Consider the following 15,326-nt stretch of genomic DNA (forward strand, 5'->3'; position numbering starts at 1 on the left):
AGAACCTATTCGGAGATCTAGAGTACCGGAAGTGCTGAGGATGTGTCAGTGCGCCCTATCCTAAACCTTCCCCCACAAGCCACCTTTCCCATTCAGCTGCTGGATGCCGGGGCCCGCCTCGGCGATGCACCCGCCACTTCCGCATAGAACCGCCGCTTCAACCGAACTCCCTCCCTCTGCGCGCGCTCCATCTCGTACCCTATGGTTGGGCCGGCGCCTGGGAGTGACCACGCCCTTTCCCGCGCCTGGCAGCCAATAGGCGGGCGGTTCCCGACGGGGCGATGGGTAGTTAATGAAGGCCGGGCGCTTATTGGCTGCAGGGCCGAAGCCGGGGGTTGGGCGGCGGGGTAGGTTGTTCCTGAGGTGGGAGGTGGCACCCGTGGCTGAGGAGAAGGAGGCCTGAGAACGATATGTACCCGGTGGCTGAGGCAGAGCGGCCCGTGGCGCTGTTTTTCTGATTCCGGGACGGCCTGGCAGCCGGCCGAGAACGAGGGTCGGTGGGGGCTGGCCCCGCGTGGTGGCCGCCATGCTGGGGGCCCGGGCGGTTGAGGGAGCCGCTGTGGCGCTCTTGCGACTGCTGCTGCTGCTGCTGCCGCCGGCGCTCCGGGGGCCAGGGCTCGGCGCTGCCGGCGCGGCGGGGGCCGGGCTGCCAGAAAGCGTCATTTGGGCCGTCAACGCGGGTGGCGAGGCGCATGTGGACGTTCATGGGATCCATTTCCGCAAGGACCCTTTGGAAGGCCGGGTGGGCCGAGGTGAGAGCCTCTCAGCAGAGCCGCGGGATCCAGGGCCTGCAGTGCTGGGTGCAGTCGGCCAAGGGCTGCGGGCCCCGAGCCCTGAGCCCTTGCCTCGACCCTTTGGCTACTTCTCTGAAGCGAAGTTTCTCTGCAGTTTTCTCAGGGGCCGGCTCAGACCGGGTCAGACAGACCTCAGGGCCTTACACTGGCTCTAAGCTATCAAAAGCCATCGAGGCAGAGTTGATGAGAAGTTCTATTTGGACCTCGCATACTGCAGTTACTCAATCCCTCACCCCCACTCAAGCTGGAAGAGTAAAGACGAGGGCGACCTCTTGCCATCTCGAGGCCTCACAGGTTGTAGATCATCGGTGCCCCTGCTCTCCTATCGAGACAGTTCCTGGTAGATTTTTGCCGACCCAGAAATCGGCCGCTTTCTTTGCCCCTTCTGCAGGAGCGGGGCTTGATTCTTAGCCAGAATAGAAAGGAATCTTCGAAGAGAATGGGCCGGGAAAGTTTGATTGTAGCCTCCTCCCCCGCCCTCCTTTGGAGCGAGGAATATGTGTACTTAAAAGTAGAAGCTGCAGGCCGCTCCCGGGGGGTGGCTATATTGAAGCCATCCTGCACATGAGGCTGGTAGCTATTTGTCAATTGAGTCAACCAGTGTAAGATCTGAGTATTCTATCAGTGTGTACAGCTTACCCCCGGTGGACCTGGGAAGTATGATTCCAGCTCACGGAGAACATGATTGTGACTTAACTGGTTGAGCAACAGTAGTTTTTACAGTGCTGCTCATTTCCCAAAGTTAGTGTGTGTTAAGTATTGCCAAGGGAGCTGGTTAAAAATGCAGTTTCCTGGTCTCCATTCCAGACTGAATAGATTAAGCTTTTTCCCTAGTACCCAGGTTTTTGCACCAGGGGTTCCTGATGTAGGTTGTCCCGAGACCACTCTTTGGGAAAATCTGCTCTAGACTCTGTTTCTTTTGTAAGTAGGATTGGAAAACAGGTTTAAGGAGGAAGTTCCTTGCTTCATATGTTGGAAAGAGATTTATGTTGTATGCTGTATGCTGGGTTCAGAGGCTGCCAAATTGGCCATATGCCACCTCCAGACAACTGGGAGACAGACTTTCTCTCTCTCTTTTCCACAATGCCCAGATTTGGCTCTTGCCTTTACTAAGGGTTTAACTTAGTTCCTCCAAGTTAACTGCAGCATCCTGGAGTTTGTTATATTAGGGAGTTTATTGTTTTCATGCATGTGAAGGTCTTGGGAACACAAGGCTGTTAACTGAAGTTCTATGTTTGTCTTGGAATTTGTTTAGCCCTGGCATGTAGGTTACAGTAGCCAGAGTTAAAGCTGAGTCAGGGTCTTTAGCAGCCATAACAGCAGCCAAAGCCAGACTTTATAGAAGGAGATCATTACTTTCTCCATCCTGGACCCTTCCTCTTTCTCATGAATGTGGACAGTGAGGAAGGAGCCCTTGAGGAAACTAGTGACAGTTTGTGGACTTTGCTTCTTGAGATAGCTGTGGTAAGGGTAGTGTGCAGATGGTTCCTTTCACTTAGCAGATACCAGGCTTTGCATTGGTTATGTTGTCTTCATACGTCCATTGTGCAGAGGATAAAGCTGACTGAGACCACATAGTACTGCCCTTATTCAGAAATTTGGGTTTTAATTTGCTGGTGCAGGTGGGGTTTTTTGTTTTTGTTTTTTTGTCCTGGTCAGCAGTCAGCCAGGCTCTCTATCCTTGGGTTATTGGCTCATTGTTGCAGTTCCTTGGGAGGAGTCCTGTTTCAGACTCTGGCATTTGGGGCGTTGTATGTGAAGGTTCCCTGCTCTGCTCTGTCTGCCAGTCTGACAATCTGGGTATGAATTGTAGCATGTATTGGGGGTGTGTGTGTGAGCTGTACCTTGGACCAGCTTGTCACAACATGGCATTACCAGGTTCCTGAGAGTACCATTTTGCTGGCATTAGGTCTGGGAGGTACTTTCAGGAGGTAGCTCTTTAGTTTCTTTATGTGCTGAGTCAGCCCCACCAAGGGAAGTGCAGCTATTCACTCTGCCTTTTTTTCTCAGGCCTTGTTTGGATACGGGTGTGCCAGGTATTTGGAGACCCTTGCTTCATGCAGCTATTTACACTAATTGCAGTAGGAGCTGTATGCCTTCTTTTCCCACCTGCCTGTGATGTTTCCAGCCCACTGAGGGAAGTTCGTTTTATGTTGAATGAATTCAGGTATTTGTTGCCAAGTTAGTCCAGATAAGGCTTTGGCCTGCTTTTGAACTTGCTGTTTCTGTATGGTTTCTTTGTAGTTCAGTGTTCTTGTAACTGTGAGTGGCCCAGGGATCTAGTGGCTTAGGCTTTCAAAGGCACTTCATAATGCTTATTAAATTTCATTTCTGCCTGTGTGCTTCAACAGATGGAAATACCACTACAGAAAGTGGTTCAGAAGCTCTCACCTTGGGGTTCTGGCATGCCCCACATTCCAGATTCTTAACTTGGTCATTCTGGGTTCATCTTGTCTCTGACTAGGAAAAGACCCAGATATTTGGCTTGAGGGCACAGAATTTGGCTTGGCTTTAGGGGAAGGACACCTGCTAAAGTTCTATGACCTAGAGGAATTTGTTTTACCTTTCTAAGCCTTGTTATCGATCACTCTTTGTTGGGTGGGGAGACTGGCTGGTACGAGGATCCGAACCTGTGACCTTGGTGTTATAAGGCTGCACTCTAACCAGCTGAGTTAATCAAGCCCCCTTGTTACCGTTCTCAATAAAACTTCTCTTGCTTTAGAAATCTAACACCACTGAAAACTTTCCTGTCCAGAGTAGGTTAAAGTGTCTCTATCTTTTTCTTTGCTTGATGACCTTTTACATGGAATTAAAAATAGGGCAGAACATGGCTCCAGAGGGGGAAAAAGCTGGCTGGGGACCTGAGCCTATCAGATTACTAATTCTGTAGTCCTAAGGAAGACCCTTTCCTCGGCTTCCTTTCTTTCAGCTCGCGAAGGATTTGGCCTTTGGGAGATAAGAGCTTGAAAGATGAAATGAAAGAGAGTCAATGCTGCCTCTGATTTGCTTAAGGCCATGGGATTTGTTTAGAAGGCTCTCCTTGTACTGTCACCTAACAGTTAGTCTTCATCTATAGGTTCCTGAAGTAGGGAAATTCACAGATAGGGAATTTAGGTTACTGAATCCCTGTGTTCCCTGCCTCAGTCCATTCAGAATAATTTTTTAGGAACTGGCCTTACTTGATAAAGAATTGATTCAGAAGATAATCTAGTGGTTAGGATGCCTAAAGTTGGGGTGGTGAGCAATGTCGGAGCTCCAAGGAGAGCTTCATGCTGGTGGTCTCACCTAAAACATGTTCCTTCTCATTCTGGCTTTCCCATTCTAGTGGGTCCCAGCTGCAGTTTTCCAGTTAGCTTTATCATTTCCTTTTCCTTTTGGTCCATTCCCCAAATGCCCCAGAGTGGAGGCATTTATTTAGTGCTTATTGTGTGCACATCCTTGCTAAGTATACCTGTATGTCTGTCTCTCTCCCTGTGAGGCACTGTATAAAGCTCTTTACAGATGATTTTATCCTCACAACACTGTGGGGTATGTGATATCCCCGTTTTATAGATAAGAAAACAATTTGTTCAGCCTCATTTAGTAGGTGGCAGAGTAAGAATTCAAATCTAGGCCCGTCTTAACTCTAAAACCTGGGCTAAATTTTCTAGTGAGCTTGGCTGCTCAATTGTCTAGAACTAAGAAGCAGCAGACACAATGTAGGTCCTTTGGCCCCCTTCCTTTTTGGTTAACTGTCTGAGCTGTATTGTGCAAACTTCAGCCGTATGCTGACTGTACACTTCATTGTACTTTAGAGAAATCTGTTTAGCTGTGAATGCATAAAGGCTAAGGAGGGAAGAAAAATCCTTTTTGCTGCTGTCTCTTGGGACTTGGGCAAATTCAACTTTGCATGTGGCAGATCTCTTGAGAGAGCCACTTGGGCTTTACAGGGAAAATATTTAAAGGTAATTCCAAGGCTGTTAAGTAACTTTTGTTCACATGGCTGAGTTTTCTTAGCTGTGGGACTGAGACTGCCACAGATTATATTACTGTCAGTTTCTCACTTTTTCCACTTGGTGAGAAAAAAAGATTGCCCACACATGCACAAAATTTCTGCCTATCTATAAATCAAATCTAGCTAATATTCCAAATCTGTAAGGATCACGGTCCTTATGGAAGAAGGAAATTCTTAGAGCTCGGTTGGAAGAGAAATAGCAGTTTATAGGTTTGTATCTCACAGTGATGGTTTTTTGAGCCTGGGAAAGAGGTGGGGTGTGTTAGCAGTACATCTTTGTAGTGCTACTCAGCTACCCTTTGATTTCTTGAGGAGAAATAGGAAGAAAAAAGTCTTAAGACAAAAGTGCAATGAGTTTCCTGTTCCATTGTCTCATCAGTCCATCTGATCTTATGGCTAATGTCGCCTACAGGAACTGTTAACAGTAATGTTTATTTTTTTGAGGGCTTGACCTCAGCCAGTGGGTCTTTTAGTTAATTATTTACATTTTGCCACGTCCTCTCCCTTGAAGTTTTGGAGATTCAGAAGATAAAGCTCAGGGGACTGCTCTTGGCAATTTCCCAAAGGATTCGGTGCCAAATGTCTCAGGATCACCATGTGAGAATGGAAAGCTGTCTCAAAATCTTAATTTTATGCTGGAGGAGAGATTACACTACTGCTACATCTGTAGATTTGAAAGTAGATTTATGGAACACTGAAAAGCCTTCTTGTGTTTATAGGATAAAGAAGCATAACTATTCATCTCTCTGGGGCTAGAATGTGATATCTTATATTCGAGGAAAGACCCCAGTTTAGTTTGTTGTGTGGGATAAAAAACACATATATACAACTTGTCTCCTACCAAGGTTGGTAGAGGGCTGGGGGCAGTAGAAGTTTTCAACTCTTCTGATACTGACTCAAGGCGAGTAACTTTACTTTTACACTGCCTTATTATTCCTTGTCAGTTTGTGAAAGGTAACTCCCCTAGGATTTTGGCCTTTTAAGCCAGAGGTGCCAGTAGGACCTTGGCAGATTGTCTTTCCCTGCAGTATGGCTCTAGCCTTGTGGAGAGAATGGCATGGCTTCACCGCTTTGCAGGCGCCCCACCCACCCCACCCCCCGCCATTGCCATTTGTTCATTCAGTAGACCAGGTAGAGTTGTGAGTCTGTGGGAAGTGGGCTTAAAGGAAATTAGACAGCATCAGAGCCCTCTTTTTATGAGCCTGTTTCTCTTGACCAGCCTTGGAACTTTTTGAATAAAAATGATTTAAAAAAGAAACAACAAAGCAAGAATCTTTATTTGTAATAAATACAAAGAAGAGTGACCGTTCTAACCCAATATTTTGTTTATTTTCAACTCTGAGCTTTTCTGAATGAGAAAAGAACATTATTTGAACTTAATCATCTTATATATAGTTCCTGGCCATTGCCCTTGTTTTAGGAGGTTTCTCTAAAGCTCTCCCTCTCAGGGAACCAGGCAGCTGCAGCATGACATTTTCTTCTAATAATGAATTGGACTTGTTTTCTTCCCATCATTCTCCATATAGTCACGGAAAAGACATTTTAATGTGCTTTCAAAAAGTTCTGCTATGAGGGTTATAGGGGCTGTTGGGATGATTAGTGTTTAGTTTCTTTCATTCTACTCTTCCTTGGTAATGGCTATCTGATTCCTGCCTTTGTGTGAGCTCTGTCTGGAACCAGGTAGCCAGAGGTGGTGGTCCCTTCCACTGAGAGGGTTATTAGCATTGCCCTGGAAATGCCTGTGGCACTTCTGGGGTTTCTGCGCTTCTTTTGTGTCTTGCCTCTGATATTCTTTCTCTTTTGTCCCAGCCTCAGACTATGGCATGAAACTGCCAATCCTGCGTTCCAACCCTGAGGACCAGATCCTGTATCAAACGGAGCGGTACAATGAGGAGACCTTTGGCTACGAAGTGCCCATCAAGGAGGAGGGGGACTACGTGCTGGTGTTGAAATTTGCTGAGGTCTACTTTGCACAGTCCCAGCAGAAGGTGAGGCTTCGTCGGACTCCTGCTTGACCAGTGGGACATTGTTACCCTTGGACATTCCTCTGCTATGGGGCCAGAGAATGTTAGAGCCTCCCCAGAAGGGAGGAACAGATGAGGTTTGAGGAAAAGCTGGAGTCCTTCTGCCCGCTAGGGAAGCTATGTCTTATTGCCCATGAGGCTGTACTTGCCTTGGGGGTTGGTGACAGAAAGCAATGCCAGAATCCTGATTCTTGGCAACTAACTGATCCTGTAAAGGCTGTCCTGGTTACCTCCCCTTTCTTGGCTTTCAGCACCTTCTTGTTTTTAGCCTTATTCTTTTCCTCTGCCCCTTCCTATGAATTTCCTTCTTTCCATGCTGAGCTTTTTGTTTGTGTTCTTTGTTCCTTGAGTCCAGTATGAAACCACCTTGGCTTTGAAGGAACAGGGCTTTGATTTAGCCCAGGTAGGAGACTCTAGCCACCATGGACTATATCCAGACCCAGTCTTTTAAAAATTATTTTTGAACTTGAAGTCCAGGCAGGTGCATGATATTTAACTGCTTGACGGGGTATAAAATTGATGGTTTTGATGTTGTCTCCTTTTCTAATCTTGGAAGGTATTTGATGTACGATTGAATGGCCATGTCGTGGTGAAGGACTTGGATATCTTCGATCGTGTTGGGCACAGCACAGCTCACGATGAAATCATCCCTATGAGCATCAGGAAGGGGAAGCTGAGTGTCCAGGGGGAGGTGTCCACTTTCACAGGGAAACTCTACATTGAGTTTGTCAAGGTAACACCCCTATTTAGCTGTGCCCCTGTTCTGCCTCACAGCTAAGGAAGGGCTCAGAAGAGTGAATGCAGGGGAAGATGCTGCTGTTTGTAGTTGACCACTGTTTCCCATTTCTTAGGGATACTATGACAATCCCAAAGTCTGTGCACTCTACATCATGGCTGGGACTGTGGATGGTAAGTTGTATTTTTGACCTGCTTTTTGGCTTGGGCTGAGGGATGTGGTTGAGAGAACCCTTGGGAGATAATATAGCTGATCACTATTTTGGAAACACTTAAAGCCAAGTTGTGGGGAATTCAGAGTCAGACAGATGAGGCTGAAGAGTAACATGGTGCTAGCTATAAGCCTCTGAATAAGGTCTGTGTTCATATCTCGCTGCTGCTGTTTAATCAGCTATTTGGTCTTGGACAATTCCTTTAACTTCTCTTTAAATTGGGATTATTAATGGTACTTATTTGTGTGTCCTGACTCCTGTAGTCATTTTTAATTACCTAAAAGTTGTCCTTATCCTGTTTCTTTGTTTGACCTCTATTTCTTAGGACAAAAAGACAAAAGGAGTCCTTATTCTAGCATTTCTGGACTACACTGGAAGAAAAGTTCACTTATTAATGTTTCCTTGTCCTTGGGATCCAGCCTTAGAGTGTATCTCTTTCTCAGGGTTTAGATTATTCTGGCTGGCAACTTCTCAGGCTGATTTTTGCAGAGGAAGCTTGAGTCTTAGTGAATTTTCTCCCCCCATCCCACCTTTGTGCCTTTTCCCAACTCATCTTGAATGCCCTGAAGATCTCATCCTATTGTCTTGATGTCCCCCAAATGCTGATATTATTGTATCTAGGAGGATATCTTACCACCAAACAGATCTGTGCTCAAGTCCGTAAAGAGGAGGCAGGACAGAAGGATAATGTTTGCTAAGGACCCAGAACTCTGTGGATGCTCTTCAATTGCTGTGTGAATCAAATGGGAAGGTGGGCTTGTGAGAGGGAGTAGGAGAGATTTGAAAAGGTTAAGGTTTGGGTGTTGGGTTATTATCGCTGTCCAATCTGGTCCTCTTGAGGCTCTGAAGAGAAGTACAACAGGAATCAGAGATAGTGAACTGCTCTGTGGGCAGGGCTTGTACTACTTATTAAATCAAGAGATTAGTTTTTGTAGCAGTCTGCTGTTCTGTAGACCAGAGGCTAATTCTGCTGCTTCTGTTCCTTCCTGTGGACTCTGGTTAGGTCACAGGAGTTTCTTTATTGTGGTTCATTTGCTGCTCGTAAGGGTCTCACTTAAGTGCTGTGGGTTTACTTAATATGTGTTTTCTTTCTTGTGTTAGATGTGCCAAAGCTGCAGCCTCATCCAGGATTGGAGAAGAAAGAAGAAGAAGAAGAAGAAGAAGAATATGATGAAGGGTCTAATCTCAAGAGACAGACCAACAAGAACCGGGTGCAGTCAGGCCCCCGTACACCCAACCCCTATGCCTCAGACAACAGCAGCCTCATGTTTCCCATCCTGGTGGCCTTTGGAGTCTTCATTCCAACCCTCTTCTGTCTCTGCCGGTTGTGAGAACAAATGACCCTCCTGAATGGGGTGAAAGGGTATGGGAAAGAAACCAAACATGTTGGTTTTGGTTTCTGTTTTTTTCACAATGATTAACAACAACAAGAACAAAAAGGCAAAAAAAAAAAAAAAAAACCCACAAAAATTAAAGGAGATTAAAAGAGGCAGAGTGAGTAGAGAGCAGCCCTCATCCACCACCTGGTCCCAGACCTGCTTCAGTACTAGTCCTCTCTTTGTGGCTGGCCCCCAGCCGTCTCTTTCCTCTCTAAGGTACTTAGGGTAAACTGGATCCTTCCTGTTCAAGGATCCTCATTTGTATATCTAGTGGAAAGAACTCTGAACTCAGAGCAGTCACAGTTCCTTTTTTAGGTTAGAAATTAACAGCAGGGAAATGTCATCTTATTGCCTGAGAAGACCAGCACTGGGAGTTGGGTATATTCTGAAGTTAGGTCCAGATAAGTTTTCAGATGTCCTGGGATTGAGTGTGTGTGTGTGTGTGATGGTGTATAATTTGTATGGTAAAGACAAAAAGAAAAAAGAAGGGGGATTTTTAAAAAGTTAAGTAAATGCTTCCTTACTTGGAAGCCTTTCTGGATTAATCCAATTTTGGTTTCACCTTAAGTGTTTGAGCTTTATCATTGCTTATCTCCCTGACGTGCCAGTTAGAGGACTGTCTGGTATCCAAGACAATTAGTTTATATCAGGTCCTCAGATTGCCTCTGACTTGCTACCACAACAAATCATTTGATTTCAGTGCCTGTTGGGGACTTGATTTCTTCTCAATTTTTTTCTTAATCTGACTCATTTGAAATCTCTTCTCCCTCTCAACCATCCACTAAGTTATTGCCAAGAAGGGAAGAGACATGGGGATTTTAAGTTCTCTCTGCTTGAATGTCTTACCCTCTACCACCTCACCTTGTTGGTATCTCCCTCCCTGGATCTTTGAGCCAGCAGCCAGGAGGACCTGACCCAGCAGTTCTTTACTGGACCCTTTGTAGGGTCGTGCTGCCAGGGGACAGGGATGTTTTCCAGCCTGCAGCAACAGAACACTTGACCTTAAAAGTCTCTTCTGGTCTTTGGATTAGAAAAGGCTTATGTTAGCATAACTTAAGAGCAACCTCAGAGACTTGAGCCCTACTAAGTGACTGACCACTGTTTAGAGTGTCTGATGTTCATGTATTCCCATGTCCTTCTGTATCAGAGTTCAGCCAGTTTTGATTGATGCCTAGAGCTGTCCCAAGGAACTAGACTGGCTATATAGGCCCAGTGGCACTTCTCATTGATTTTAGTATGCCCCTCTGTCCTTTAATTTTCCTGTCTAAGTAGTAGTCAGTTTCTTGGTGTGATGGGGCTGAAAGATTTCATGTCAGCCATAGTCCTGGCAGCTCTGAAGCTAATCTTAGCATATAAATGTCTGTCTTGAATTCCTTGGAAAAATTTGTGCAGGAAATTAAGCTCCCCTGTTCCCCTCCTTTCTGGTCACTGTCATCCATTTCCCAGTTAAGGCAACAATGAGAAGAGGACCCAGTCAAGCTAAAGGAATTTTGTGGATGGCAGGCAGGATTAGCTTCAGCTTGGGCCGGAGCAGAATAGAGTCTCAGGGCAGGCCCATCTTTCTAGAATGTGTTTAATTTTATGTTTGCCTTATTTTTTAAGAACTCCATATATTTGAACTGCTCTTTGTGTGACAAAGTGAGTAGCTCTTGGGCTCCTGTCCTGGGTTTTGGCTGTTAATGATTACTCCAGGGCAGCATTTGGTCATTTGAGAATTGTAGCCCTTTATTTTTGCTGTGACTTGGGCCTCAGTACTAGAGTATTGAGTCAGGCAGCTGGATGGCTGTGGCCTGAGGCTGCAATCAGAGGAGCAGTTCCTGGAGTGCTTCTCGAAGCTCCCCTGCTTCTAAAGGATGAGGTACTGTAGCCTTGGTCTTGGGGACTAACTGCCTGGAGCAGTGGACATGCTGACTAATTGGGCTTCTGACAGTGGTTTTGGTTCCTGTCCCATCACAACTTCCTAAAGCTATGGGCCACTGCCAGTGGTTTAGACAAGATGCCCTCATTTTGCCTTGTTTGTTAGTTTGCCTGGGTCTCTCTGAGGAAGGAGGGGTCCCGCTTCCTCACTTTAACGCATCCCTTCAGTGACTCAGAGTCTCAGAAGGAAACCCTGACTCCTGGGGCCATTTCCTAATGGTACTGTAAGCCAAGCAGCTTTGCCTCTGCCTCTGTTTCCAAGCCCACCCCTTTCCCCTGAGCTCAGGGATAAGGATGGGCGCTTTCCTCTCTGGTTGTGTTTGAAAGGAAGGAACATCTTTCTATAGCTAACAAAAACTAAAGGGGAAGTGAGGAAACAGGAAGAAGTATGGTGGGGGCTGGGGTAGACTCCCCTGGAGCCAAGCCCACCCAGCTAACAGGAGCTGCCTATGGCTGGCTACAGCCGGCTCACGATGCTGAACTTGAAAGCTTTTTTGTTTTTTGTTTTTGTTTTTGTTTTTTGGCTCTTCCAAGATGATATAGGTACATGAAGTTTAGGTTAAGGGGGTGGGATGGGGTGCTCTTTATTTTTATTTTTGTATTGTGTGTGTCAAGAATTACTCATTCATCTTTTGCTTTTGCACTGTCTGGTCCCCATCTGTATTTTGAGCTAGTGCTAGGACTGAGAGGCTGCACTATAGGGAGTCTGACTGGGTTGGGAGGTGATGAGTGATACCAGTTAGGGCGTGAGGGAGGAGAGGCCTGGGCTCTTCTACTGGATCTTCACTCTGTCCCAGGTTTTAGATCCCACATTACCCTAGCTGGCCAAAGACAAGAGCAGACAACCAGGGTGAAACTCCTTTTTCCAGAAGTGTGGCTTCAGTTCAGTTTTTGGGAGGACCATGCAAAGACGTCTGCTGGAGATAGGCTGAGAGACTGGAATCTAGTTCTGACTTGGGTCAGGGGCCAGCCAATCTCTAATCGGACTTTTCTGGGTCTTACTCATGCTGACTGAAACATCATGTGAAGAAACTGTCTGTGGGATCCATGTCTCCTAAACTAGCTCCATTTTTCTGAAAAATCTGAAAAAAGAAGCTACTCAGTGGATACCTTGAGTTCTGGTAATTTGAAAGATAGTTTTCTTTGAGTGTCAGTGGTGTTAGTCTCCCAGGAGAACTAGCCCTGACCTGTAGGGCCACCCGTTGGTTTGAGAGTGTGATCATGTTCTCTTGCTACCACTGCCAGAGAAAAACTGGGATCACATTAGAGGTCACTTAGGCTTTGATGAAATGGGGTAAAGTTTAAGTTTACCTCCTCTATTGGTGCCTGGGAATTGTTTGGTCCACTTTTAGAATTGCGGTTTGACTTCTTTATCTTTTTTGGAGAAGCTTCTGTTTTAAGGAATTTCTCTTCCTTCTTAACCTGCCTCTAGCCTTTCCTGGGAAGGCCTGGCCATGGCTTTTAGAATCTCAGCCAAGAACTTCAAAAAAACAGCAGCAGTAATTTTCTTTTTCTAGTGTTTAAACATCCCTTTCCCTAGAAATTGGCTCATCTTGGGAAGCCCAGGGAAAGAATCAGCAGGTCTACCCTCTCTGGGCTTTGGCGAAGGACCCACCCCGGTCAGCACAGTGCCTTTTCTTCTCCTGCTCTGAGCCAGGGTGGGTGCTGCCTCTAGATTCAGGTCTGGGCAGGGGTCCTACATTTCCTGCCATGGGGCTGCTTCCCCATCCCTTCCTCTCCCTCCCCTTTGCTGGCCAACTCTGACATAATTCAGTTGTCTTCTTGCCTTGAGGAACCTTAATGTCATCTAGTGGCAACGTGATATTGTCCTCCATGCCTCTCCAAAAGGACCTAGGAGAGCAGGTGAGCTTTTCAAAGTGAGAGAGACTAATAGATGATCCTGGTTTTTTTGTTTGTTTGTTTGTTTTGTTTTTTAAAAGGTAGGGATGCTTTGGTACTCCTTCTGCTGTGCCCCTGAGGAAGGAGAATGGGGCAAGGCAAAGTCTCCAAAGCAGAACTAGAAACACCCAGGACCTATTCAGAAATCTCAGAAGTCTGCTTCTCTTCTGTGGAAAGATATAATTAGGGATCAAAGAGCTCTAAGAAAATTGCAAAGAAGCCTTAATGTTCAAGCTACAGAGAGATCAGAGCAGTTTTTCCCTTTTATTCTAAGCTAGGACTCTGTGTTTAGACCTCTCCTGGGATAAGCGGGCTAGATTGGCACCAGTGGGTCAGCTGCCCAGTAAGTGACGGTTTCTTCTTTGCACATGTGTGGCTTGCTGCCGATCTGGTTTGTCCTTCCCCAGCTGCCTTTTGTCTACCCTGCTTTGGGTGGCCAAATCATCTTGATAAGAGCAGATGATTTGGAGACTCGCTGGACTGGCAGGAAAAGAGCAGGATGGATCTCTTGGGGTGGGTTACCCCCAGGAATATAAAAACAAGGAGCCAGGATTGTGCTGGCAGGCAGGGAAACAGTAGTGCCTGTTCGAGTTGGCAGAGAGGGCCTTGGCACCTCTCATATCCAGGCAGTCTTGTGAGATGGGGGCACATGGCACCGGGAAAAGCAGAACTCCATTCTCACCTCTATTTTGAGCTTCAGTGCTTTATTTCAGTATGAGGAAAAACAACAACGAACTGAAGTGCATTTTCCGTCCTTTCAAAGGACAACTATCGGGAAAGGAGAGCTGAGTTGCCAGGTGGGAGGGGAGAGTTGGCAGGGAGAGACGTTATGGCAAAACCAGGAAAGAGACATTCTTGACTTCTCTCTTCCCTGGTGTGTCATGATCCAGGGAATGAAAAGAAATTTGACCCTGGATTAATTCCCTCCTTGGACTTAAGGAATGTTTCCTTTTCCTTCCACGATGTTCTCCCAGGCTAGGACCAGCTGCCCATTCTGAGTACATGGCAGCCTCTTCAACCATTATTGGCTTAACCTGGTTTGTCAGGAAACCAACCCTGCCCCTCCAACTTGGGCCTGGCTGCTCTATTCTGTACCAAGTACTGAAGGAAAAATGTCAAGTTCTTAGTAGCCATTGTAGCTCCTTACTCTGATTTCCCATCCTCTCCCTACGGAGACCAAACCAGCTCTTTGTAGCTACAACACACGTTTACAGCAGCACAGTGAGATGTAATTGAGGGGCTCTGAACCTGGCTGGCCAGGGAAGCAGTAGGGGTGAATAGAACTGTCTTTCCTTCTGGGCTGTCTCCATCTGTCCCTACCCCTTCCACACCCCACCCCACTCCCACCAAAAAGTAAAAAATCAGGATGTTTTTCACTGTCCATTGCTTTGTGTTTTAATAAACAATTTGCAGTGACACTCTGTTTTGGGATTGAATTTGATCTTGATTGCAAAGAAGTGATGTGATGGGTGGGAAAAGGAAAACCCAGGGATTCACTTGGCTGCAAAAGGTTCTCCTGTGATGAGATGGGAGCTGCTGTCCATTTAGCTGTGTGTCTCTTGCTTTCCTCTCAATGGGATGTTTGGTTAAAGGAATAATACCCTGTAAAACGCTGCCTGGCCATTTCAACCAGCAGCATATCCAAGGAAAAATAGTTACAGGTTGAGCTTCCCTAATCCGAAAATCCAAATTCTGAAATGCTCCAAAATTTGAAACTTTTTGAGTGCTGACATGATGTTCAAAAGGAATGCTCGGGTTTTGGGTTTTGGATTTTTGGATTAGGGATGCTCCACCAGTACCTATTTTGAAAATATTCCAAAATCCAAAAAAATCTGAAGTCCAAAACACTTCTGGTCTCAAGCATTTTGAATAAGTAATACTCAACCTGTATTTTGTTTTGTTTCCACTTTCAATCCAGGCCCTGACTGTCCCACTCCCAAGGCACACCAGGCCTGAAGCTGTCTCTCCCCTCACTATTCCCTTAGTCTCCGTGATAACCTATGGACAACCTAAAACATAGGATATTTTTCTCTGCTTTCTCCTTTTCTGGTGTGTTGTCAGTGTTGAGTGTACACTGGGAAGGGCGGAATGCAGGAAGGATTTTTTCCTGTAATTTATCAGCTATGTTGTACAGCAGAGAAACATGAAACTTAAAAAATTTCAGTAATTTACCCCAGGCTGGTCAGTAAATGGTCAAGCCAGGATTCAAATTAAGTCTGTCTGCCATCAAAGCCCCTGCTCTTTCTAAGGCTGTAAAAATAATTATAGCTGTCCTTTACTGAGTTCTTAAAGTGGGCTGGCCAAGTACTTTACAGATGTCATCTCTGTTTAATCTTCAACAAACGAGTTGGTATTACCCTTTAAGAAGGTGA

At 45.9% G+C, this 15,326-nt stretch overlaps 1 protein-coding gene across 2 annotated transcripts; it reads left to right on the forward strand.

Moving 5' to 3' along the window:
- The first annotated feature begins 352 nt into the window (after positions 1-352).
- Positions 353-14,336, forward strand: MLEC (malectin). Of its 2 annotated transcripts, XM_063086497.1 has the most exons (5): positions 353-752; positions 6,598-6,776; positions 7,369-7,545; positions 7,664-7,721; positions 8,861-14,336. In XM_063086497.1, exons 1-5 carry the CDS (start codon positions 527-529, stop codon positions 9,088-9,090), a joined length of 870 nt encoding a protein of 289 aa, XP_062942567.1. In that variant the 5' UTR covers positions 353-526; the 3' UTR covers positions 9,091-14,336. The 2 variants fall into 2 exon arrangements, with proteins under 2 accessions (XP_062942567.1, XP_062942568.1); XM_063086498.1 differs by lacking the exons at positions 7,369-7,545; positions 7,664-7,721.
- Positions 14,337-15,326: the final 990 nt, after the last annotated feature.

Source organism: Cynocephalus volans, chromosome 2, assembly GCF_027409185.1.
Source record: "Cynocephalus volans isolate mCynVol1 chromosome 2, mCynVol1.pri, whole genome shotgun sequence".
Lineage (NCBI taxonomy): Eukaryota > Metazoa > Chordata > Mammalia > Dermoptera > Cynocephalidae > Cynocephalus > Cynocephalus volans.

Coding starts and splice junctions, on each gene's coding strand:
- MLEC (XM_063086497.1), top strand. CDS start 527: ATGCTGGGGGCCCGGGCGGTTGAGGGAGCCGCTGTGGCGCTCTTGCGA. Junction 753..6,597: donor GGAAGGCCGGGTGGGCCGAG/GTGAGAGCCTCT, acceptor CTTTTGTCCCAG/CCTCAGACTATGGCATGAAA. Junction 6,777..7,368: donor TTGCACAGTCCCAGCAGAAG/GTGAGGCTTCGT, acceptor TAATCTTGGAAG/GTATTTGATGTACGATTGAA.